Source organism: Fringilla coelebs, assembly GCF_963513975.1.
Source record: "Fringilla coelebs genome assembly, chromosome: 6".
Lineage (NCBI taxonomy): Eukaryota > Metazoa > Chordata > Aves > Passeriformes > Fringillidae > Fringilla > Fringilla coelebs.
In genome coordinates, this window is record NC_140034.1 from 12,300,958 (window position 1) to 12,327,711 (window position 26,754).

At 42.7% G+C, this 26,754-nt stretch overlaps 1 protein-coding gene across 5 annotated transcripts in view; it reads right to left on the reverse strand.

The window, feature by feature from the left end:
* The window catches only part of EVL (Enah/Vasp-like), a 118,551-nt gene that overhangs the window by 59,543 nt on the left and 32,254 nt on the right, over positions 1-26,754 (reverse strand). For all 5 annotated transcript variants that reach the window (XM_084208568.1, XM_084208571.1, XM_084208569.1 and 2 more), the window contains exons 2-3: positions 8,291-8,459; positions 1,344-1,521 (exon numbers count right to left, since the gene is read on the reverse strand). In XM_084208568.1, coding sequence (XP_084064694.1) covers positions 1,344-1,521; positions 8,291-8,425 — 313 coding nt within the window. In that variant the 5' untranslated portion in view covers positions 8,426-8,459. The remainder of the gene's footprint in view (positions 1-1,343; positions 1,522-8,290; positions 8,460-26,754) is intronic.

Sequence of the window (26,754 nt, forward strand, 5' to 3'; positions counted from 1 at the left end):
AGACTTGTGTTTCCACAAGGCACCTCCCTGAAGTAAACTCAAAATCCTCCAAAAACCTCACTTGCTTTGACAGTAAGAAACAGATGGGAAAAAAAACCAAGCCAAATTTAAGGGCTTTTGGAAGAAAGGCAGACTCATCACAAACATTAAACCAATCACTACACACGACCATAGTCAAAGTACCCAAATTTGGAGGTCTAAAAGGGATGGGCCCATCTGAGCAGCCAAAGAGCTCTGTACTCTTCAGACTTTTGTGAGCTTAGGACTGGTGAATCTTGGCCAGATTTCCTCATGAAGTCTCCTGCTGTGGCACATCCACAGCTGAAAATGTTCAACATGAAGAAAGCAAAATTAAGTCCTCAGTACTTCTAAATATAGATAAGAATTAGAAATACGTCTTGATTTTTGACGAGTTTTGCATTTGCCAGCTTAATAGAACAGAAATAGCAAAAAAAAAAAAATCTGAACTCTTACAAGTACACCTTTATTTGTGCATTGAAGCACAAGTACACCTTTATTTGTGCAATCTCCCTCTGAAGAGCTGCTGTCCATCACCAGCGAACACTGCAGTGAAACCTGGATGGCAGCACGGGATGCAAACCTCGACTCATCATGTTTGCAAACGGAAAATAGGGCTGTGGTGTGTGTTTTTGCAGGAACAAACAAAAAAAGGACACCATACAAGGACTGCTCTGTTCCCAGCACAGGAGCTGCAGAGAGGTCATAAGCATTAACTGAGGGCAAGGCTTCATCCAGATACCACAAACCAAAAACTGGTTTCCACTGAGAAGCCAGGACTTTATTTTGGCCCCAGTTCAAGCTCATGCAATGACAAATTCACAGAACAGCAAACTTCACCACAAAGTTCTTTTACAGTCAATACAGTATTCAATAACCGAGGTGCCCCACACTCCTCTTCTGGAAAGCTGACCCACAAGAGCCAATGGCTGAAGCTGGCCCAACACACTGGAAATACCAACTCTGAGTCCTACCCTGTCAGATTTTGCTCATTTTACTCTAGCTTCTGTTGAAAGTTTTATCCTGCCATCTCATATGTAAAACAACATATAGGCAGATCCACATAAATCAGTGGGGCTACTTGCCTGCTGAGGCATTCCCAAATAACAATTGATTTCCTATGGTGAGTTGAGGCACCATGAAAAATGAGCAGGAAGGGAAATAAAACCTGAAAATGTGCAATTCATACCACAGCAAATGCTGATCTAAAGGCTAAGGTTTTTTATTATCACGTGTTTTATAATGGCATAATATCCAATACAACTGCACTAGGTGATTGGTAACACACATGTTAAAAGGTCACAGATGAAGAGAGATTAATTTACCTCCATCTTGTGAGTTCATGATATTCAGAGCAAACAGCATGGCATTGGAGAACGTGGTAGCCTCTTCTTTGCTTGCAAAATTCAAGCCATAGACCTGCCGTGCGTCGCGCCATTGATGAAAGGTCGGAGTTGCTTGATTGTACTTCAGTCCTTTCACAATGGAGTAATTAATCACTACCTGTGATTTGAAACAGACAGTGAGGATTAACAACAGCTCTGTTTTCAGTAGGAAAAACCCACCCAAGCCTTGTGTGAAGGCTACCAAAATGGGTAGAGGCAGCTCCTGCGGCAGCTCCTACATGGCTGCACGGTAAGGCAGTGTTTGTTTCAGTGACAGAAGAGCCACATCTGGGGGTGAGATTTACAACAGTTCAGTTCAGCCTCGGGGATTTGAGAGCCAGTTTTGCAAAATCTATTACCTGCTCCTGTTTTTTACAGCACCTCCACAGGATGCAGCTGTGCAGATGCTGCAAACAGCTGTCAGGAGCCAGGGCCTGCAGCTGTTTCCATCTTTTGGAGGATGATCATGCACAATTGTTAGAAGAGGAGCCAGACAGAGCTCTTGGCACTAACCTTTGCCCTATAGCACATAAATGTTTGACTCATTGCAACAGTTTTGCTTTCCTCCTCCCGTGTGTCTGATCATCACTATCTTCTTGTGCTTAGTTTTTTTCTTTAGAACCAGGCAATGACAAACCCAGACAACCATTCCTCTCCCACCTTCTCCCTTGCTGTATGTGTGGTGTTTTCCACGTAAGGGGTGACTGCAGCAGAAGGCTGGTTTTTTTGAAATTTAATCTGCTAAATACAATGTTCTGTTTATCCTTGGGCAGGGCACTGGGACTTTCAGCTACACAGTACAGCTGGGATCCAGACAGAAACCTCCACTGCTAAAAGTGTAAGCTGTGCTAGCTAAGGGTGGGGAGGCAGGAGTGTCCACTGCACCACTGTACCACTTTGTACACAGAATTTATGTTAGAGGTGGACCCACATACCAGAAAACCTACCTTTTTTTTTTTTTTTTTTTACAGTCTGACCATCCTTTTGGAATGTTTTCTGTTAACACTATGATTGCAGCTAAAAAGCTTCAGTGTATTTAATTAGTCCATTTTGGTAGATGACTGACAATTCTTAATTATACAGGCAGACTTTAACAACAAATTTCAAAGATTAGCGACTCCTAGCTCTGAGTTTTGAATTTTCAGTGGATTGCCAGTTTAAACTGGCAGAGAAACATTAGATGAGCACCTAATAAGGAACAAATTGTTTTACTCACATTAGTATTTTTTGAAGGATAACACTGTCTCATTGATACAGTTAACAGATGTCTTGTAACTTTACTGTATTAATATACAAAAAATTATGGAAACCAGCAAAGAAGTCACTAGACCCCAAGATGATTACAGAAATACTCTTATTTCTAGGATGGATTTACTAACAGAGCCAGCATTAGAGAGTGATGTGGAAGATAGTCTTTGAATCCTTGGTCTAACTTTAGGCACAAACATGATGGTGCAGCTGTTGCACCCAAACCAGTATCATTACTAAGGCTCCATGAAAATGCAGTGAGAAGCAATCAGACCTACCCTGCTTTGTCTGGACACATTTCATTGAGAAATTGTGAACCTGTGAGCCAAAGGAAGATGCAGCCCTACACTGCATATGCAGGCTCCCAAGTATTAGTCCCCTGGAAATGGGAACTGCATCCCAGCTGCGTGGGGAGACACCCCCACCAACCAGAATGAAATGGAAACTGGTCACAGCAGAGACACTGAACTTCTTGTATCTGACAGCTTGGAAAGCCATTTCTCCTTGAAAAATGAGAACATCACCCCATTCTTCTGCTGAGCATTGGGAGAGCCTGTACCAATGCTGCTCACACTCAAAGAGTCTCTTGAGCATCAAGTAGACTCATGCCTGGATTTCTCACCCAACATTTCTAACATGGACTGATTTTTGAGTCTTCCAACCATTTTTGAGTAGACCAAGCAAGGGAAGGCTTAGGCAGTGTCTTTGAGGAAAAGTTTAGAGAGACTGTGAGCTCCTACCAGGCTCTCAAAGTGAGTCTTTCTCACCTACTAACAGAAACCTCTGTTTCAAAGGACACCACTATCAAAGCCCAAAGAGCACCAGAGGGTGCAGTGCAACTGTATAATGAAAGGCAGAAATTGTAAAAACCTATGCCAAAAGTTGTTTAATGGAAGTCAGGTAAACTGTTCAAAACCTGCTTCCAATGAACTCCAAGGATCTGCATTGTTCTGAGGGTTAGATCCTTTTAATTGAATAAAGACAGAATGTGAATGTTGACCTTCAGTAATCGTCAGGATGCCCACACATGTAGTACCTTGTCTTCAAACTCAAATCAGAGCTTGCTGAGCAATGAAACACTGGGAAATGAAACTTTTAAAATGGCCAGACTTTCATTTTTATCTCCTCTGGCTTGTGTTTATAGAAAATGTAAAAAAAGAGGAGGGGATCTCCTGCTGTTGTTAAGAATGAGCGCACAAAGGTGTCTTGTACAGATGGTGTGAAGACTCTACAAGGCACATGATCATAATGAAGTGCTTCAGAGCAGTAATTAAAATAAAGGTCTGCCTGTTTGAAGCATAGGGGCATGGGGTTTTTTACAGGTGCTTCTAAGGGATCTTTACTCTAAAGCATCGTATTTCAGTAAGAGAGCACATCTGCCAGGCTGAGCAGACCAAGAGTTCATCTTTTAATCTTCAGTTGCTGTCCACAATAGGTGAACTGGAGGAGCTCTCACTGGAAATCTTGAAGAAATAAATTATGGATTTGTCCATGGCAAACAGTTCTTCCTATCACTCTTCCCTTAGAATTTGACTTAAAAGCTGAAACATGACATTTTATATGACACTTTTTTTTCCTTCTCAACCCTCTTTTAGTATTTGATATCCTGAAACAATGTAGTCTTACTCATATATCTTACTGATACAAGTGTCTGTGCTGTTTTGAAGCCTGTTAAATTCTGTATTTCAATGATCTTATGTGGCAAGAAGTTTCACAGACCAGTCACGCATATCATTATGTTGGCATGTTTAAATGTTCCCATCCCTGTAATGTTTAAAACAAAAAGATTTGCTTCACTTCTACCCAGTACTCTCCTTCACCCTTTCACCTCAGCTTCAGGTGTAGGCTCCCTGGGAGCAACAGAGGATTTTAGAATCTGCACAAAAGCTCAAAACCAAGAAGCCCTTCCCTTGGACTGTGGAGCTGTCAGCAGTGACAATGATGGTGGCTGATGGGACTCACAGCAATGGGGCTAAAGGGGACAGAGGGGGCTTCAGGGCAACACCCGAGGTGGAACACACAGCCAGGACCAGGGGAAGAGTTCCACACAAGCCTCACTGCCAATCCTCCTGCTTATGGAACCAGGACAAGAGAACTGCTTGTTTCTGCAGCTTGGCCCTGCCATGCTGCCAGCACTCAGGCTCATCTCTCAAGGAGCAGCCACGACTGCTAAAACAGCAAGGATATAAAAATAAAAACTGCTCCAGCGGAGGCCAGATTCTTTACTTCTGCAGGCAGGCCCAACCTGATGAAGTTCTAATAAGTTACAACAGTGATTAATTGGTTCTTTCTTCTCAAATGCTGTGGTTAGCTTATATTGCAAGAATCCTGCCCCTGTTTCAGTTTTGGCTTGGGTTCATATGTAAAATGTCTCACCTGCCCCAAGGCCCTGAACTCGCTTCTCAGCCACTGAACACACCAGCCCCTCCGGAGATATGATTCACTTTTGAGTTGCACCCTTCTCCCCATTCAGCTCCTGCCTTTGGGTGATGAGATCATGCTGAACTGACATCACTTGATCTAAAGTCCTAATTTTAACCCTCCACTTGATCAGGACTCTGGAATGGGGGGCTACAGCTTGTGACCTTTGTGAACTTCTCGCACGGTGACTGAAGTTCACACATGTCACCCTTACAGCAGGCCAGGTGACAACAACAGCTGGCAAGTTGCAACACGGGTGTAAAAGACATGATTGTGACTGTTGTCTTCAAGAATCACAGAATCACAGAATGGTTCAGGCTGGAAAAGACCTCGCTGAACAACAAGGCCAAAATGAAGGCCTCAAGGAAGCATCAAACTCATGATGTTAAATGAGTGTAACACGATCTGGCCGTAGCTTCAGACCAGTTCTGGCCCCTGTGGCGACTTCAAGTCAGCACCTGGGGGTTTCTGAAGGCTCCTGTCAGAGCAGCATGAGCCTGTGCAAGGCTGCACCTTGTGCAGAGCAGGGAGGGGAGCACAGGCACCGCTGGTCTGTAACCCAGCGCCGCCGCCGCGCGTGGTGAGCGCCGCCCAGACACACACGGGGAACCAGAGCCGCTGGCCACTTCCTGGGGCAGAACGATGCTCTACCATCCATATCTGTGTGGGGAGAACTCTACAGATGCTGTCACTTAGAGGAGATAAGGTGATGAGGAGATAAGGTAGCAGAACATGAATACAGCATCAGAAGCTACAGCACATGCACCAAAAAAGGCGTAGAAGACAGAAAGGCAGAGACAAGAAAGGAGTCTACAGAAGAGGATGTGTGCAAAATGAAACAGAAGATGAAAATTAAAGAGAGATATTATTAGAGGTGTAATATAAACCAACAGAATTAAAAGGGAAGTAAAGTCAGGCAGGGATGAAGCCACAATTACTCTGGTCTGTGCCTTGACAAACAGTATGTAAGAAATGTAGAAATTGTTCCTCCATGGTATTATTGTAATACATATTTCAAACTAGTTTCTCAACTCTTCAAAAATCTGTGTAGCTTTATTAGCTTCATCATATGCCAAATCACATTTTAGCTGAAGATTGGTCCTTTTCAGACAAATATGTCTTTTCTGGCAAATCAAGAGCTTCACTAAAGCCTCAGTTTCAGTGAGATTTAACAGAACCTGAGAGCAAGCATGAAATGGCTTGAACAGAGAATTATTTTAAAAGAAATTCATTTCTATTCTCTTTAAATGGAAATACTTAGCAAGCTTAGCAAGCTTATGATTCCATGTGAGACTCATATAAAATATATTGAATTCTGTATCTTGAGACCTTCAGAATGTTTCTTTGACTACTACTATGCTGTCTTGACTTTATTCACGATACTGGATTTTTGTAATCATATTTAAGGGGAACATTTTGTTTAAGGGCAGTTTTAGGTGACTAAGGTGACTATACTTCCTGTTTATTTAAAGGAGGATTTTTAGTCTTTAAACTCTGGAGAAATATATTCTTCTACCTGTTTCCCTCTGAACTGAGATGATTTTTAGACAGCATGCAGCATCTTCATAAGTTGGAACATTTGCAAGCCAATAAAATATTACAGTTAATGCAAAGCATGTTCGAAGTGCAGCTTAAGGTTTGACTTTTTAATATGTCCTACTCTTTAAACTGCACAGTGTGATTATGACAGACCACTGGTACTTAGTCTCCCTTACATATATACATATTGACTTTATGACTTCTGCTTCTTTTACACCAGCTATTCAGTTCCCTCTTGGATTGCAGTCACATGAAAATCATTTACATTCACCTGCTGGCTATGTCAAATAAAGAACTAGCATGGCCTGGGACAGAGCAGTAGTGGCTTTCATAACTGACTAAGAAAACACTGTATTTCATTTATTTTTGAAAATATTTTCTATTTCTGAATGGAACTGCTTTCATGTATTGGCTTTGCTCTACAGAAAAGAATAAAAGCAGTCGCAAAACTTTTGGCAGATGTTTCAAAAGTGCAGTGCAAGGAGCTGAAAACCAGCGTGCTCAAAACCCACCTACTTTTGTTCTGCTTTTCCTTTTTCAGAATGATGACTGAGTATATGCATGGCATAACAAAGTCACTGTCACCTCCAGTAAGCAACCTGAGTAACTTTTCCAGTTGGCCCAAGCACCTTTACAGCCATCAGCTGAGGATCATCAGCATTTCCACAAGCAGATCAATCAGTTCAACATTTGTGGCAGCTGAGAGGGGGTGGTGCCCTGGCTCCTGACCTGGGCTGCCCTGACCTGGCTCAGCTTGGTTGGACTTGCTCTGCCCCTGCCAATGTCCCACCAGCAGCAGTGCCTGCCTCACCTTCCCAGGGGCCAGCTTCCCACTGGCCCACTTGTTCCTGATCCCTGTGCCATGCAGAGCAGGGTGGGCACAAGAGGTGGGCAGGCTGGGCTGCCACTGCCAACCAGCCTCGTGCCAGCACACGGGGGAGCCCTCAACTCTGAAATTCCTGCTCTAAAATGCAGGGGCTGCACCACTACTCCACTCACATAAACTTTTGTTGGGGATAATTGTGACATTTGGCTGGGGAGCTCTGGTGGCAGCTGCTGCCCAGCACACCTCAAACCAGAGCCATGCTGTGGCAGCCCTGGGCTGAGCATTGTGCTCTGGTGGCCAGTGGGGGTCTGATCCCAGTTCTGATCGTCTAAATCCCAAATTATTCCTTCAATACCCAAGGAGGTCCTGCAAAATTAGTCCGCTGTAAATCAGATCAGTGCACCTAGGATTTTAAAGTGCATTACAAGGAACTAATTGCTTATCACTGCAGTAACAACCACTCTTTGTGGGACAGCAGTGCAGAACAATTGATTTTTATTTCTATTTTTAATATAGTACTGAAAACAAGTTAGAAGTAATTTGGGAGGACCTGACAGCAAAACCTGCAGAGTGAATAGGATAGAACTCATTTCACAAGAAAAAATTGGGGGGGTGGGGGAAGAAATAACATTTAAATCTCTTTGACATCTACCAAACATTCTTTTTTCAAATAAGCAGTAACAATTTATGATATATCGTGTGTGCAAAAAATTATACAAAACCTGAATCGCTGGAGTATAAACAGACTAGCAGACACCTTGGAGGGAGCAGGAAATGTTGCATCAGGTGTAGAATTGAGCTTACCACATGAGATCAAAGGTTAATTTACAGGAAACTTGATGTAGTTACTCACTTGTTGATCCTGCAGTTTAACTCCAACTACCCTGAAGGTGTTTGTGGCCGTGTTGTGGTAGATGTTGATTCTGCTGAATCCCTGCTGTCCAGGTTTGATTGGCACCCATTTCTTACTGGTATCGTCATAGACCATAACTGAAGCTCGGGCTTGGCAAATACTCTGTTCACTGGGGAGAAAAACAAAAAAAATCAGGACAGAAAAGAGTGAATTTGCTGATTATTGCTTATTACTTAAAACTTCTAAAGGAAAAAAAAAAACACCAGAAACAATCAGTACAGCTTTCAACATATGTTTTATAAGAGATCTGCTAATCCTTTGAAGGCAATCTGTTAAATTAAAGCTGACATGTTATGTGTTCACAGCCTTAAAAAACCTGGTGTATGCTGCTGTTTTGAACCAATAATCTATTTTATATAAAACATTAAGCCCTGAGAAATAACCTGCATCACATAAACATTATGAAAACCGTCCAACAGCATGAATGCTCTATTTATTTTATGTATCTATTGGCAAGTGAAGCCTTTTGCATTTGCATGAAAACCTACCAATATTTTACAGCTTGCTGGCAAAACAAACGTGACACCCACAGCTGAGTTATACATTTAAAACTGGAAGCAAGCAGACCTTGGAGCAAAAGCCATGTTAGGTAAACTGAAGAAATCAATTAAGTTAATCCAGCTGACGCCTAATTCCCAGACCCGCTGACGCACTTGGAAGTCCCAGAATACCCAGAGCAAAACACACAGGAACACTCTTCTCCTTCATCCTAGTAGCAAAGAAAGTGGGGAAGGAGAATCCACAAACCTGGATGCATGCCAGCATTAAAGTATATAACCACTGTTCTGTATAGTGTAAATAATTATTTTTCTCCTTTATAGTCACTGAAATTCCTCAGTATATTACCTCTTGTTTATTAGTCATATCCTGACTAATGTACATCTAGAGAATCATAATAAAACACACCCTTCAAGGGCAATAAATGCCACTGGCAAATGGTGTGACTATACAGGTCAGAATTTCAGTTCCACTCTCCTGACCTCCCAGCCAGTTTTCTTATACCAGAGGAAATACAAGTTGAAGAAAAGAATGAATCCTGCAAATTTGGGAGATCTGAGGTCTTTAAATGAAACAGGTATTTTCAAGAAGCAAATAGTGCACCTTATGATGCATTTATGATTCAGTTAGTGCATCTAAATGAAACTGTGGAGATCTATGCCCTGCAAAAACTTTAAGTTCATGACTGTCCTGTTAACTTTAGACCTATACATAGGTGTACATACCTGCCTTCCTCAGCCCAAGCCATATTAAATAATTGTCCACAATCCAACAGCAAGTGGTTAATCTGCTTTGCACACAAATCCTTTTCCTCCCTCTTTGTTTGGGTTTGCCTCCCTAGCATGCACACACACACACACACACACACAAAGGAGAAGCTCCTGGGTGATGCCAGACCACGTTGCTGCACTGCCACTGTGCCAAATCACACCACTTGTAAATTTTACCAACTGCTGCAGACCCAAACCTGCCTGACCCCGTCACTGCCATCATTTTAATGAAAGGGAGCACGTTACTTCAAGTAATTAGAGGATCTGGGTTGATTACAGCAGCAATTTTCAATCTTTTCTGACCTGTGGGTCTCAAAAAGATTTCCAAGGCAGATGTATCCCCCGTGGCAGACTAAAGCCTACTGACTCTGGCTTGTTTTGTCAATCACTTTGCACAGCCTCCAGGAAGCCCACAGACCTCCTCCAGGCTGTGAGTAAAAGCCTGGAAAGTCCTCACAGCATTTATAGGGGGAGCAATGATGCCAGCAGACATCTCTATAAAGAACAAGGTAGGAAAATTCAGAATAAATTGTATTTTTATTACGTATCATAGAAACAGCTATATTCTGTTACCGGAGCAATATATTCAGATCAGAAGGACAAAACATTATTTTATTTATATTGTTCAGAATTCATAAAATCCAGCTCATTCACCAGTTGCTATTGCTTTGCAAGATACCTGGAGAAAGCTGCACCTTTGCTGATGTACTTACCCAGCAAACACCTCTCCCTCCTGTTTTCTAAGGTAAGCTAATGTCTTGTGGCAGCTCCTCCATATCTGACACGAGCAGCTGAGGGATTTGAGCTCCTTCCAGCCTGCCTAATCCTCCAACTGCTGCAGGAGCTGCAGCTGGCAGCAGTGGCAGCATTGCCTGCATCCTCCAGACCTGCTGGGGGACACTCAGCCTCCTTGGATTCACAGAGGGGGAGAATGGGAGAGAAATAGACCTGCAAACAGCAGGTACACTGGATGCCTTTGTCATATGGAAGTGGAAAGGCTAAAAATAATCCCCAGTGCAGTCTTGTAGATGGATGGTGGCCACCTGCCTTTGCTTGCAGGTGTCTTGTGCCACCTCCAGCTCCAGAGCTGGGGGAGCATCAGCTCCCAGGGCACAGCAATGCCCTGCCCAGGAGCCAGGGGCTCCAGGGAAACGTGGTTCGTGGGAGAGTCACACTCAGCCAGTGTGCCACCACGGCCTTCTCCTCGAGCCTTGCCAAGCACTGCAAGTCCTGCTGTACACTAAAGTAAGCAAGGGCACATCACTGGCTTCATCAGAGCAAGCCTAAAACCCAATACTGTCTCCATTTCAGATTAATTTGGGAATCCACGATTACCACAAGCTGCTAAATTAGTCAAAATTAATTAAATTATCCTTACTTGCAACGAAGAGACTACACTAACCATCCAGACAGGGGGGCCTTACCATGGCATTGCTCACTATGCCATACCCAGATCCCAGCAGATACAGCAACGCTGCCTTCAGGCTTTGCTGCCACCAAAATCAGCAGCAAAGGAGCTGCTGCTGCCCTGTGGCTGAATCACAGATGCAGACCTCAGGAACAGTGTTTGATGCACGACAACCAATTGTTACCGTGACATAAAGCAACAACACATCAAGCTCCATCCCTGCTCTCCTGCAGTCAATGGAAGTTTTTCATCATTCATTTAAATGGAAACAGGATTGAGCCTGTTATCTGGCCTCCAGTGAAATAACAGAAAGGAACATAAAACAGCACACCAGGGGAATCCTTTCCTGCAAAGCACTTCATCAATCTTTCAACATCCAAAATGCCTCCAGGGACCCATTGCTAGCTTGCTGTCACCCCCTAAATGGAGTGAGACAACTCCAAGAGTTTAGTAACTTTTTATCCTGAAGACTTTCTACTCTTCCTATGCATAAAAGGCACAACTGTCCCACTGCTGCTTTAAGAGGCTTCTCTGAAAACAGCCCAGAAAATGTTCCCTTTATAAAGCTCACTGAGAATCCCTGTATTACTCTCTGTGCATTATTTTAAACACAAATCAAGCACCAGTGGTTTCACGAAGGTCCAGCAAAATTTTTGATTGTTTTTAGGACCATACATCACTGATACTTAGGTCAACTACAGGTAATAAATGTGCTTAGTGATACAGTTCTGTAGCCACATTCCTTCTCCAAGATAAGGGTTTGTTAAATATTAGTATTTACATGCAAAATGTCGCTTGCACACTTCTAAGACTTGCTTTATCTTCTTAATACATAAAAGTTACTGAAAATTTGGTATTTGAGGGAGGTCCATCAAATTTCACACACGTCAAATATCAGGAATCCTTCTACTGATATTTTATTTTACATTAACATGCAGTCAGACTCATCCACCTGAGTTCCCACCATAGCCAATTAGGTATTAAGAGATATAAAAATTAAATCATAGAGAGGTCTTGATTACAAAGTTGTTCAGGTTTGTGCACAACATCTGCTCCAATTTGCTAGACTTTACTATGGGGCAGATTAAAGTAATCTTACTTAAATGTGGAGGGGAGGGGGTTCTTCCTAGGGACCCTAAATCCTAATATTCACCCTTGTTTGTTCTGAAAGCATTACATCTGTGGGATGGCAAACCTCTGCACTAGTACCATTTGTTTACCTGAAGTTACCTGAAGTTAAAGAAAGCCTGCTTAGTTTTGTTCACAGGTGATATTTAAAATCGAGTGCTCATAGTTGGGATTTATAGAATATTGTTTCAATACTACAAAACTGTAAATTAAGAAAAAAAGTTTGCAGATAATGCAAAGTGTGATACATTTTGACCCACTCTCATCCATCTCTTCTGTGTAAGATTAATCTTAAAAAATCAGCAGATTGGTTAAATTGGATTGAGCCCTTCTTGAGAGGGTCAGCATTGACCTTTCTTGCCCAGCACTTCGAGACAGTGCTGCAGGAAGGTGCCTTTGTCCTGGAAAAACACTCCTCTCCTCTTCCATCTGTTCAGAACCTGAAAAGCACAGTCCTTTCTTCCTGGCTTCAAGTAAGCATATGATTACCAAGATCTACAGCCAAAAAAAGAGCCACAAATGGAATAGATAACACCAGGAATCTTGGGAAAATACCTGTATTTTTTGTGAATTGTCACATGACAAAGTGGTGGCTTGGCACTACCTAGCCCAGTGGGTTATATACAATATCCAAATATACAAGCAGATAGCTCAGGCTGGAACCACAAAAGACCTGTCACAGACAATAAACAGGAAAAAGAACAAACTATAATGTTTGGAGGAGAGTCTGGCTCTGAAGGGTCTCTAAGGCTTTTCCCTCTTGTTCCAGACTGAGGAAAAATCAAGTGGCCAAGCTGCACTGTGCTCCTTCACTGACCTGTTTTCTCTGCTTACACTGTTATCCTCTTATGAATAAAACTTTTGCAGAGCTTGGTACTGAGTGCCTGAGCCCCCTCTGACCAGCAGCCCCGTGCAGAGCCTGCATGGCACAGGGTTATCCCAGTCCTACCCTGGACCCCCTGTCCAGCACCAAACCACCCAGAGGTCACAACTCTGGGGCAATGGGAGAGGTTTAAAATACTTTCTCCTAGAGTCAGGACAAGGTCATACAGCTTTTGGGGGTGTCACCAAATCATGCCCACAAAAGGTGTAAGAAATATCCACGACCAGCTAACGCTGGGACTGAACACCTAATTCTGTGGGCTTTACTCCAGCAGGCCAGGTGTCACAGACATGTTTTATGAAAAATCTTTTCCTTAGGATTTTTTCTCCTGAGAAGCTGAGAGGCCTCAGGAACAAAATGCAAACAATGATTGTTTGCTGCTGTGGAATGCAACAGGTGGATCTGGGATTGGTCTCACGGGGTTGTTTCTAATTAATGGCCAATCACAGTCCAGCTGTCCAGACTGTCTTGGTCAGTCACAAGCTTTTGTTATGATTCTGTTCTTCTCTTTTGCTTGCAAGCCTTCTGATGAAATCCTTTCTTCTATTATTTTAGTAGAGTTTTAATATAATATATATAATAAAATAATAAATCAAGCCTTCTGAAACATGGAGTCAACATTTTCGTCTCTTCCATCATCCTGGAACCTCCTGTGAACACCACCACAGCCACTGGACCTGGACACTTCCACTATCCTTCATATTTACAGACACAACTGTGTCCTTGGGACAGACACTCCCTTAGCATAAGCTTTTTCTCTCTGAAAGCTCCTCGATAGAAATCAAGACCTCATGCTTTGAACCTGTTACAGATCTACCTTGTATCAAGCTGCTTGTGATTCTTTGACCTTTAAATATGCTCTTCTCTTGTATTCACAGAAAAGCCAAATACCTATTTATACAAGCATTTACCTTATTTTTCATTTCCAGCTCCCATACATCCTCAATATCTTTATTACTAATAATTAAAGTTATTTTAGACTGATCTAATCACTCTTATTGGCGTGAGAAATTGTTGACATTACTTAGCCCTAGGCTTGCCTTACTTGAGAATGAAACCTCAGCCCAGAAGATGTGGGGGAGGGGGATAATGCACATTTTACTTTACTCGTGCATTGAGGCTGCCACAGGAAGTCACATTTGGTTAAATGTGACACGCAAGCAATTGCTGATGCTGATTACAGAATACTCTCACTGTCAGCTTAAACAGCCAATGTACATCCAAAATCCTTATACAGAGATATGAAATCTGTGCAGTACACATCTCTGTTAACCTCAGAATCAGCAAGCTACAAGTCATGTTCCTGAAGCATTTAAAAGTGTACTTCAAACACTAATATACTAATTTGCTAAACATTTAAATAGCTTTCACTTTAATAAATAGAATAATGACTGGGATACAGTGAAAGTGTTTCAGTAGTATCCTGAAACAATGGACATTTCTCTCTGACCACTGGATTTAAACAACAAAAAACCTGAGAGACCCTCTGAACACAAGACAGTCAGGTCATTTGGGCGTACATAGAGACCACAGCTGAGATCTGAGCTTGATATAGATAAAGGCTCTCCAGCCTCCCCACCAGAGATCACCACCAGCTCTGCTCACAGCCCCACTTCTTCCTGGGAGCCTCATTTCTCCAGCACGATGTCAGTGACACTTGTGACTCCTGGGACCCCCTGTTTCAAAGTCTACTTCCCTCTGCAACCAAAGTTGCAGCACAGCCGGTGTCACCATCGTTCAGCCGGTGTCACCATCGTTCCCCTCTGTCCCAGAGCCCTGAAGAACTTTCTCAAGCAATGCAGCAAGACCTCATAGTGAAAATGCAGCATTTAGCCCTTGATCACACCAAAGGGCAGCCCCATGGGGGCTTTTATAGCCAGAAAAGTGCTTTTAGTCCTCAGTGACATGCAAATGCTTGACTATTTTATAGCAGATATTTAAATAGCAGCAGTCACACTCTCACATATAATATGGAGGTGCCACAATGACCACCCCCAGTTGTTTTCTGAGCTCCATTTCCTGGCATTCCCTGAAAAACCAGCCCATGGACCCAGTGGTCAGAATTCTCAGTTTGCACTTGCTCCTGGTTGCCTGCCTGTGCAGAGGGAGCTACCCAAGAGTGCTGCCCTTGCTCCAGTCAGCCTGAAGTGAAGTTCCCAGAGAAGCTGCTGGTTTTTGGTCTCCTGCTCAGGTTTGCACATTCACCTTGCAGATCTTTTGGTGCTGGAGCTTGTCTGCACTGCCAGCTGGAGATGAGCCTTTTGCACTGAGCATCTGCTGAAGGTGCCTGGCCATCACCTTTCTCTACTCTTAAACTTTAGCATCTAAACAGTTTAATATTAAATAATTACAAGAAAATAGTAAAAATATTCATAAGCAGCTCTCAAAAGGACTGACGCTGTTAAATAATGACACACCTGCAAGACAAATACATATTTTACAGGGCAGGAAATGGAAATACTGGTATTTACAGGGCTATTAAGAGTAAGATGAACACCTGTTCACCTCCATAACAAAGCATATTCAAAAGTTACTTTCTGTTAGGAATAAGACATTAATTTTGAATTGTCCCTTACTACCTTGGCATACCCAGTGGGAACTGCCTTGTCCCATATCAGCTGCAGATACCCTCAGCAGACACATCAGCTGGAAACCAGGGAAGAGACACTTTATGGGGCACCCAGGCTGCACACTAAGCCAGGACTTTGGCAGACGAGTTGCTAAATTTGGGAACACACACACACAATCCTGGCATGACCAGAGAAACTTGCATAACCTTCTGTCACCCCTCAATGCTCTTGAGCATGGGAAAAGTGAGAAAAATTACAAAGAATTATACAGTATGCAAACCATGGCTGCAGTGGAACAGATACTTCACCTGGGTCTGACTGTCAGCCCAGAACAGCTCAGTCCTCAGCACTGCCAGCCAAGGTCTGTGAGAGCCCTGACCTCTCAGTGTCTGCCACAGCACTTAAATAGCACATCTGTCAATCAGGGCAGATTTGGGGCCAGCAGAGAGGCCACAGATTGATGCCCTTGTAAGCCAGCACATCTGCTTAGTTTGTGTTGCTGAGATTTTTAAACCATGCCGTGTTGTTAATTTTAACCCATCCCTCTTCTGGTAGGTTTTGTGAACTGAAGCATAAGAATTCAAATGACTCTCAGGGGAACTCCAGTTATCAACATCTCAACTCAGCATGTTAAGAAATGCTTAAAGAGATCTGCTTTGCAGAAGGCACTTCACTGGGGAAGTGGTGCGATTAAGCAGTGGCAACTGCTGCCAGGCCATGCTCCGGGAAACTTTTCCTTCCAAGTTCCAACAACTGACTGCTAATGGGGTCTCCTGACAGAGGAACTTCACTGCTCCATTAAGGCTTTGAATCGTGTAAAATTTCTTTCTGTGAAATGGGGCTCACTTCCAGATTTTATACACCACCTTGTAGATACACTCTGGGAGTTGCTAAAAGTAAATATCAAGTAAATGCTTAGAAGTTCGTAAAAATGAGTCAAGTAAATGGCCTGGAGAAACACCAGGAACTCAATTAGACAAAAACAGTAAAAAAGCAACTTGAGTGGATCAGGTTGCTATTAATATAAACTACTTCCCTTCCTCCTTAAATTACAGAAATAAAAGCAAGAAGTACCTAATCTTGTAAGATATGAATTATGCAAAATCTGAAACGGAACTGTCAAGTGAAAATACATGACTGAGGGTTCTCATTCATGGGCCAACCATATCTGTATTTCAGGAGAACCATACCTTAAAAAAAGGCTTTGAAAGATCATAATCATAACCATGACCAGGAAAAGCAGACTCGAAAGTGAATAGAGGAAATCAACATAAAGATCTTTCATTAAAGCTGGCATCACTTTGCCTTGGTTTCCCTTCAGTCCCAGAAGAAATGTAAATAAACCTGTGACAATTCCCCTCGAGCTGATGGAGGCAGATCAGGAATGAAGAAACACTCTCTTCATCAAGTCAGCTTCTCCCTCCCTACCAGGGGATGCATATTAATGTAGCATTGCCATAAAAGCTTAATTACCATTTTATACAATTATAAATTATCCTACCAGGCTGTAACCAAAACACAAACCTTCTGTGTTTATCACAATATGTGCTCTCCTTCACACCCAGTCACATTAATTCTGGTCAGCAAAGTCCCTGCCAACAGGCAGAGTCCCCAGGTACTTACGTGCCTGCCATGGAGGAGGACCTGGCCAGGCAATCCCGCAGAGGTGTACGCTCAAAGCTGGCACGTGTGCTCAAATCCAAACAGTCTATTTCACCTGAGCAGAAGACAAATTTGGCAGAGACAAGCCAAGAGTCTCTATGAAGGCTTAATGACCAAAACAGGAAAGGGAAGCACTATTGAGAGAGCAGTAGGGCAGGAAGTAACATAAGCAGGGGCGGGGAAGGCACTTTAAAGAAGAAATGTATTATTTCTGATAGCTGCTTTGCTGAGCAAAAGTACAAATAATATAGATTAAGATTAGATGTGCCGTTGTTGCCTCATTGGAGGCATGGACCTTAAAAATTTTCACACATTTTCTCAAGGCACAGGTTCACTGTCCAAGAAAAAGCAAAAGCAAATAAAGCCCGGACCCAGAAAAAAACTTGCTGTTGTTCATTTATGGCACGGGCGTTTACACAACGCAGAACCAAACCCTGGTGGCACCCAGGGCCCTGCACTGCCTGGCAGCCAACCTGGCATCCTGCTGAGGTCCAGCTCCAGCCCAGAACTTTAACTGGCGCAGCACAGTGCAGATTTTATCTCCTCACCTACTCAGCTGCCTTTTGCACATCTGCTCAACTTGACCTGGATCAGAGCACGCAGGGTGCAGACACCAGGTAACCTCCCAAAGCACCCAAAAAACTGCAGATCTTCTCATCTCTTGAAGAACTGCTGGAAACAGAGTCAGAAGCCACAATTTTACCGTGGAGGCACACGGACTTTCTCTGGGAGTCAGCATCACAGGCCCTGAAATCTCTGCTAATAAGAGCAAAACCCGCAGAGCCCTGAGGAGACAGCCCTCAGGAGATCACACGATTCCTGCCATCCTTGCAGTGCTTTCAGAGTGCAACATACATTTGTAAAACCTTAGAGCCCTGTTTAATACAGCAATAAGAGAGATGTGTAAGAAATAGGCTGAATTTGGCAAGGCACACCAGCTACACAAACCCTCCAGAGCCATTTCTGCTGGGCAGCAAGGGCTGCAAACGCTGCTCCACCTAAGCAGGGCAGCAGAGCTCTTTTCACTTTTTACTGTTTTTTCTGTTACAAGAGATTACTTTCATGGGCCAACTGAAAGACCTACAGAAACTAGTGCTGAAATGGCACCTAGTAAAAACATGGGCATCAAAATCTGGCTGCTCTCACAGCTGGTAGTACATTGTCTGCTCAGTTGCTGCTCCCAGTTCCTCTGCAGAAAATCTCTGTATGACTGAAGAGTTTCAGTTTTCTGATGGGAGAGTTTAAAAGCCAACAAGAACTGAAGTTCCCACTGACATTTAAGCACAGCTTTTTCTGTAGTGGTTTTGTTTTTTCCTCTTTTTATTTCTTTCTGTTTAAGGAAGCATTTTATTATTGCTTGGGATTTCAGTTTGGCTGCATTTTCATGAGACGACATCCTTCTGCTTTGAGATCTGTGTGGATGTTGGGCACTACCTTGTTTCATTCAAAAAATCCTGCTTTTCATGAATTTAAAAGTTTTCAAGTGGCAGTTCCTCTGTGGAGCTCACACATTGCCTAGACAATAATTGCAGAGTTAGTCAGTGCAAATAGTACTTTACTGCATGTATTAGAAAAGGGCATAACCTGAAAAATGCATCTCCAAGTATGGACACAAATCACTAATGGCCCAGATCAGCCATGCTGGCTCCACTGTTCTAGGCAGAAGGATGCAGGAAGATGAACTTAGGTGAACTTAGGAAGATGAAGATAAGCAAAGATCTGAGGAGCCTTTTTATTTCTCTGATGTGTCACTGATTTGGGGGAAAGGAGACAGCACTTATGAGGTACAACAGTTTCCCTGTTAAACCAAGCAGATATTACCCTCCTTACACACAAATATCAGCTGCAATAATATCAACTAGAAAACTCTGGTTTTAAAGATTTGGTTCTCCTGAACAAACACCTTTGAGCACACCTGGAAACTCCCAACCTCGCCCCTCCTGCTAGCACTGAGCATGCTGAAGGCACAGCAAAGAGCAGGTCACTACTGACACATCCAATGTCACCCTAGGAAATGGTGACAGTGAGTAGGACAAAGCCCAGGGCTGCCTTTCTATGCCCCTGTCATAATCCAAATTAATTTCACTAAGCAGCACAGCATACATTCCAGCAGAAGTGCCTCTAATCACCTCTTTGCATTGCTAAAATGCCTCCATGGCCCTGGACTAGAAAGGGAGCACTTAGAAGGACACAGCACTCTGTGACAAATGACACATAAGACCGAGTAGCTGACTTCTATCCCGTCCTCACAAAGAACCATATGCTGGATAAACAGATTATTTCAGTCATGTGCTGAGATCTGTGTGAGCAGATCAGGATTCCTAAACACAGAAGCGAGGCTTTAGTTGCAATTAAGTGAATATTCCCATAGGTTTGCAAGCAGCACGTCTGCTGGCCATGCACTCAGCTTTCATGTTCCAAAGACTCCCAAATCTTGGATTTGCTTTCTTTTGGAGAGTTTCATTACGAGATGAATCGTGATTTGTATATGACAATAATGTTACATATTTTCAACCCTTAGAGCTATAGGCTGAGCCAGAAAGGTGAGTGCCTCAGCCTCAAAATGACTCATCTCCAAGCATAAAACCCAGGCTATTTTTAAGAATGTAGTGAAGCACTGTAGAATGTGTTGCTTATACTATTTAATAAAAAAGACTCACAATCATAATATAAAGCTTCATAATATAAAACTGTACCCACCTAAGAGTTATTTGAAGGCATACATGATTAAAATATTTTTCTCTTAATAAACATGTTTCAGATCTTCCAAATAACTATTTATACTTATATATCTGCTGGGTTTAGTTCTGTGTTATCCTCAAAAGGGAACATGTTATATTGCACAAATTTCAAAATTTGCATATGGCAAGTCTTTCATTTAACGATTTCATGATTAAGAAATCTGGAAGTTCCCACTGAAACGGTAACCTCAAATTTCATAAACTACAAGACAGTTTCATGAATATATGCACAAATGATATGCAACAGCATATAAAATATGCATTTATATATTCAGCTTTGTAAATCTAATTTCACAGCTGTTAATAGTCTTTGAATGTAAGACATTTCCTCATACACTGAGATTTGCAACTGTTAAACATGCTGATGAGGCAAAAAAAATTCCTTGTCCTCAGAAAGTTTAACCCTATATGTTAATATGTGCTCTTGCTCTCTCAAATCACTTTTTTCCATGCTCCCCACTCATTTGAAAGAAGCACGAGAGAAACCAGACAGGAGTGTAAAATATACTTATTTATGATTAGAAGAGTTAAAAATGTGCAGTGAGGTGAGGTGCCAGCTGCCACTTCAACAGCAAAACAATTGATCCTGCACTGAGCATATTTTACAAATCAGTCTTTTTGGGGATATTAATTTAGGATGCAATCCCATCACTGCTGAGGTGCAAGGAGGTCTTTCCATGCACTTAAGAGGAACTAGATTTAGCCCTTTGTGTAGAACCATTCAGGTAGCAATAAAAAAACATATGGCAGGAAAAAAATCTTTTGAAGGGCACGAGTTATGCAGGATTTGGGAAGCCCTTTTTTTTCCCTTCTGGGAAGCCCCTGGCTCTCAAGTCACGCAGTGCCCTCTGCTAAGATGATTTCATCTCAGCCTCACTCCACAGAGGGAACAGCCAGGACTCACCTGCTTCCAGGGGGATGTTTTGGCTGATGCAAACAGCTTAGGTATTGCCTGAAGGAAATAACTGTATTGCAAAGAATTAACTCCATGGCTGCCTTCAATTTTCCTCTCTATAAACTGTGATGAGCAGTGGGCAGTAAGCCCAGACCCCACGGTAAGCAGCATGGAACAAGTTACAGACCATATGGAGAGAAATAAACTGCCACTTCATACACAGGGTATCTATACTGCTTTTTTTTTTTTTTTGCTTGAGTCAGCTAATTGCACATCCGCAAATCAGCACATTTATAACAAATGGAGCATTATGATATCATGGGAAATCTATTTAAAATGATCAAAGTCTGCCAGGAAAAGTTCCCCTGAAATTATGAAAGTACTTAAGAGTCCTGAGTGCCGGGGACATTTTACAGTCCTTATTAAACAAACATTTTCCCATTGTTTCGTGGCAGCTGGTGGTACCAAGGGCTGTGTCTTCAAGGCTCCATGTCAGCAGTCTCACTGCAAACACCAGCATGGGCACCTCCCTGCTGCAGGCAGGAGGCACCTCTGTACCTAGAGCTGGAACCAGCCCCACCACCCAGACCTGCTCCAGGCAGCAAGGAACAGCTACTGTTCCCAGCAGTACCTCAGTCAGGCATACCATCTTCTTTCCTTTCCAGAAACTGAGATTTACAAACCCCCTTCTGTACTGCAGATTTTAAGAGGTGTACTTTTCCACGTAACTTTTTTTTTATGTTAAAGCTTAGCAATGCCTCTGATCTAAAGAGCTATTAGGCATGGTCTGAGTGTAAATATAAACTTACTTTGGGTATCAGCTGAAAAACATTCTCATATTTATGTCACCAGGCATATGCTAGCCCCCAGCATTGCTCCACAGCTGATGTATTTTCACCTTCAGCTTGTATTTTTCCTTAAACTTTAGTAAACATGATGAGTGGTTTCAGCAGCTGTTGGCAGGGGTCCTTTCAACTGCCTACATTTCTTTTTTTGTAGGTCTTGATTCATGGGGTGGTCATATAAATTTCTGGGGTTTGTATTTGAAACAAGAAACACCAACTACACAACAGTCCCAAAGGAAGGGCAGGAGTTTCTCAGTCAAAACTAGCAGTGCCTCAATTCTGGTACTTCCCTTAGCTATTTAATGCTATCCACCATTAAGGAATGCAATGCAAGCATCATGTTTTACTGAACAGATAAGGTACTTGTATCATGAGACACCCCTATCACATGTGGTTGGCACCATGTGCAAGAGTTTCTACCACAAACCCTTCAGAGGCACTTGGGTGGGTGAGGTGCAGCCTAGCAGGCGTGAACATATGGAGAGGTTTTCTGATCTAAGGGATGTTGGAGGAAAGAAAAAGCATATAAACACAGCTCAAGGGACTGGAGGGGAAGCAGCTGACCAAAAACCAATCAGAAATCACACATAACTGTATTTTTATCAATTCTCTAAAGATATGTGCCTGTCTGATGTTCAGGTCATATAATTTGATATTCATTAGGAAAGCACTTTTCAAGACAGCAACCCCATCCCTAAAAAGTGAGGGCCCAAAGTGAAGGTTGTGCAGGCTCTAGAAGGCTAGGTTCACACCAAGATGAAGAATGCCTGGCCTTGTTTCTGGCCTTGTTTCTGATATTTATGTTTCCTGGAATAGGATAGGTTGGAAATAGTGGCTGACTTTTAGGCACAGGGAAACTTCAACTTACAGAAGGACCCCTGAAGGTGGAATGAATAATTTTTCATGTCAACTCACCACAGCTTCACTGCCATGTAACACAACGTGGTGCACACATGCAGGGAAGCTCTCTCCTTTAAAAGCATCCATATTCCTTCCACATTTTTTCATGTCTTTAGAATCATCCCTGATAGCATTTAACAGGATACTGAGGTAGTTTTGCATGAATCAATACTTGCTTTATCCTTGCTGAAGTTGGTGGCAAAATTCCTATTGGCAATTAGCCATTCCAGCTGCAGCAGCAATTTATCTTTTATGTCATCTGTGTCATCAGTTAGGCAGTAGAACAAGGTAAGTTATACTGGTCTGTTGAAGCCCCATCTTAAATCCAGTGTTTGCAGTGATGGACAATGAGTGGGGCCCTGATATTTGCAGATATCCTTTGGCTGGGAAAAATAACAAATCATTGTTGGGCCCAAACAAGCTGCACAACTGAGTCATAGTGTCGATCTAGATTAAGAACCTTTAGTCTGTTAAAAAGTGAACATTGCAGATCTGTTTGTAGTGTTCTGTCATGGAAAAGGTGAAACCCTCTTCAAGGTGGGCATAAAATGGCACCAAATGTCAATAAACTCTACTCAAAAATCCATATTAATTGTGGCAATCAGGAAGGTGGGAGGATGTCTCCTAAATTATACAAGAAGAAAAATTTTCAGATTATTTTAGTAAAAAATGCACACAAGGACAGCTAGCAAATGGAGATGTGTAGTATGCAAATCCTTAGTCCAAAACTACTGACAATACTTATTAAAACAAAAATTATCCTGGCAGCCCCTTCTTTTCCCCCTTTCCCTCCTTCGATTATTTATTGGCAAAGATTTTTCCCATTGCCTGACAGATAAAAAGATTTTCTGAGTGCCAAAACTGAAACAGTATCCCTGAGCACATTTGTGCACCAGACTTGTTTGTGAACGATGTTTGTCAAATAATAGCAGAAGTATTCTTGCTTTACCATGATTTTTATCCTTTTTCTCCTAGCAACCTCCCCCCCTTATCTTGTCCAAAAGTATTTTCTTGACTGTGTTATGTCCTCTGTGACTTTCCCATCACCATGCAGGGACACCACAAAGTGCCATTTCTCAGGAGCTGGGCATCTACTAAACACGTGCAAGTAGGCAGTGAATTGCTGCTCAACCTGACTGTGTCCTGCCTACACCTCACACAGGACACCAGACTGAATCCCTCTCCTCTCCATCCACTTGGTGAGCGTCAGAAACCAGTGACTTTCACTGCTCTGTCAAACTAGGCTGACACTTCTGAATCTGCTGCTCAGCTGCTGGGAAGGTGATCGCGAGAAGGAAGAGGATGGGCAGACAGAGAGGTGAAGCAACTGCATAAACCTTATTTTCTTAGAAGACCAAACCAAAGATGGGTTGGTAGGGAGGGTCTCCCAAACAATTGCTGCTCACCTCCAGTGGTACCCTCCCCAGTTTGTCCATCTGATGACCACCATGGCATCCACAATGGCATGCACAGTTCCTTTCAAAATCAGCATCAGAATAACAGACTTTTCCCAAAAGTAAAACTTTCTAGTTGTCTGGCATTTTTTTCACTTTCTAAAACATGTAGGGGTTTTGTCAGCACTTCAGACTTGTCAAAAAATAACCCTTCCATCCAAAGCTTCACATAAAAGTTTAGCCCTTGAGCCATTACACAGAGTGGGAGTACTCAACAGCCTGTGTCAAGATGTGCTTTTCATAACAATACCCTGGGTAAGTAAAGACTGAAATCTTTAAAAGTGTCCTTTTGCATTACTGATACAATGTTTTGGGGAAAAAAATTAAAAAGAGAAATTAAAATCACTCATAAGTCAACAAATTACAGACAGGTCAGATAAGAGAAAGGATACAGAGAGTGGGGAAAGTTTCAGAGTCTCAGCTCGCTGTTCCTTCTAATGGCTTTCTGAGCCTTCTACAGCTCCCCCCAGATCACAAATTCAGGACTGAGGTAAGGTCAGGGAGGATTTCTAGCGAGTAAGATAACACCTGCAGTGCATCTTCCATTGGGCCAGGGTTAAGGCAGCTCAGCCTCAACAGTAATGCTAACAACCACAGCCAAGTGGGATCAAAAGGCAAATTCAAGTGCATCAGCCATTATTTCTCAGCCCCAATAAGAGTATGAAAAGCAGCATTGAAAGCTGCATTATGATCAAATTTTTAATTTAAAAAAATCCAAAACAGCACAAGAGTTTTGAAAGATTGAATAAATTGCCATAGCCTAGGAAGTCTTGCCCTACATCACACCCTGGTTTCTCTCTAGGCCCCAAAGAGTTCATCAAAATCAAGAGCAATACAGAACCCTTCAGTCAACTCACAGCAAGATCCCTTGCAGTGAACTTTATAACTGCTGTGTTATCAGCTGAGCAATGTTGCTGTATTATTTGGTCTGCTGAAACCTACTCCCCAAAGTGCAAATAGAAACCAGGCAAAGCTCTCAATTGTCTCTTGGGCTGCACACTCAGTTTAGGCAGCTGCAGCTTAGTGGATAAAGCACTAACTTCCAAGAGCCCCAGTCAAATCCAGCTCATGTTCCCGTGAAGGGCACTGGAACTGGGTTAGGGAGCATAAGCTTCAAAGAACCATTTTCCTTAGAACTGACTGCATTTTTTGCCATGAACCTTTCTTCTTTGATATTTCTGCTTTTGTCACCCATCTCTTTCTGATTGGGCTAACTGGCTTCTAACACCAAGACCATGGTCCTTATTCACTTGATAATACAACCACAAGTGGAGATCAGGCCATGGATTTGGGGAACACTCCCCTGAAGTGCATGATAAGTGAAAACAGGACTTCCCTGCCTCACTCTCATGGTATGGTGGCCTGCACAGGGAATGGTTTCCAGCTCCCAGCTTGGTGTTACATAGCTAGTGGGCTTTTTATCATTTGCCTGGTTTTCAATCCCTTCCCATATCTTTTCTGGATAGAGTTGTTTTACTCTTCAGTACTCATCCCATCCACCCCAGAATAAGAGAAAAGGGAAAACAGAATAAAGCAAGAGCTATGAAGTGGTGTGCCAACACAGCCAGATACCTTGCTCTTCTTGGTTTTTCACTTCCACTGACACTTAGAGTTAGGTTCACACCATTTAAAAATGAGGATAAGAATAAAACATGCTGATAAAGAAGTTTTCTATGGCTTGTTTTCTGTGCAGGCTCTCTTGGTCTGTGCCATGCCTCAGGCACAGTGCACACTGTTGCCATGCTCAGTGCCCAGCTCTGATTTTGGAGTCTCAAGGCACTGCAGTTTTTAATAGACCCCCTCCATAAACAGGCAGAACACTTCTCACTCAGCAGCATGCACATCCACACTCACCAAACTGGCTCTGGGACCCAGCACTCCCTGCTACATCAGTACCACACGTGCTTTGTTAGCTGCTGCTGGGTCAACTAAATAGCCTCTGGATGAGCATAAGGTTCAGAAAAGATAGGGGCTTATTGCAAATTCCATTTTACTGGTGCATTCTATTCTGTTCTATTCTATTCTATTCTATTCTATTCTATTCTATTCTATTCTATTCTATTCTATTCTATTTGCACCCATTCAAGACAGTTTTGGAGATCAGTCTTTTCCAACTTAGCATCACCTACGGGTGATCTCTGTCAGATGCCAAAAAGGAGACTCATGCTTTAAATGTGTGTTTGTCTTAGGCCTCAGACATCATGCAAGATGGAATTCAGTGGATGGAGCCCCCTCGCTCTGGGCAGCAGAAACCCTGTGCAGATCTCTGCCCATGGAAGCAGTGTGGTACCTTCCTTCCTTGCAGTGTGGTACCTTCCTTGCCACAGCAGAACTTGCAGGTCCAAAGAGGGGAGGCAGACCACGGTTTTATCAGAAGCAATTAATAGTGGCCTCTTGATTTAGTTGGTTGCATAAATGTACAAAGGAAAAGGGAGTGTGATGCAGACCCTTGCAGGGCTCTTGGGAGCCTCCTCTGCTGGAATGGAAACTTTCTGAAACCAGAGGATGTGGGCAGAGTTCCTCTGTACAGCTATGACACCAAAGAGCAGGAAGCAGAGGCCTGGCTGAATGACTGGGTTGATTCTAGAATGAATGAGAAGGGGTTTGTAGACTTAGATTAGATTTTCCTTCACTTTTTCCTCTGTACATT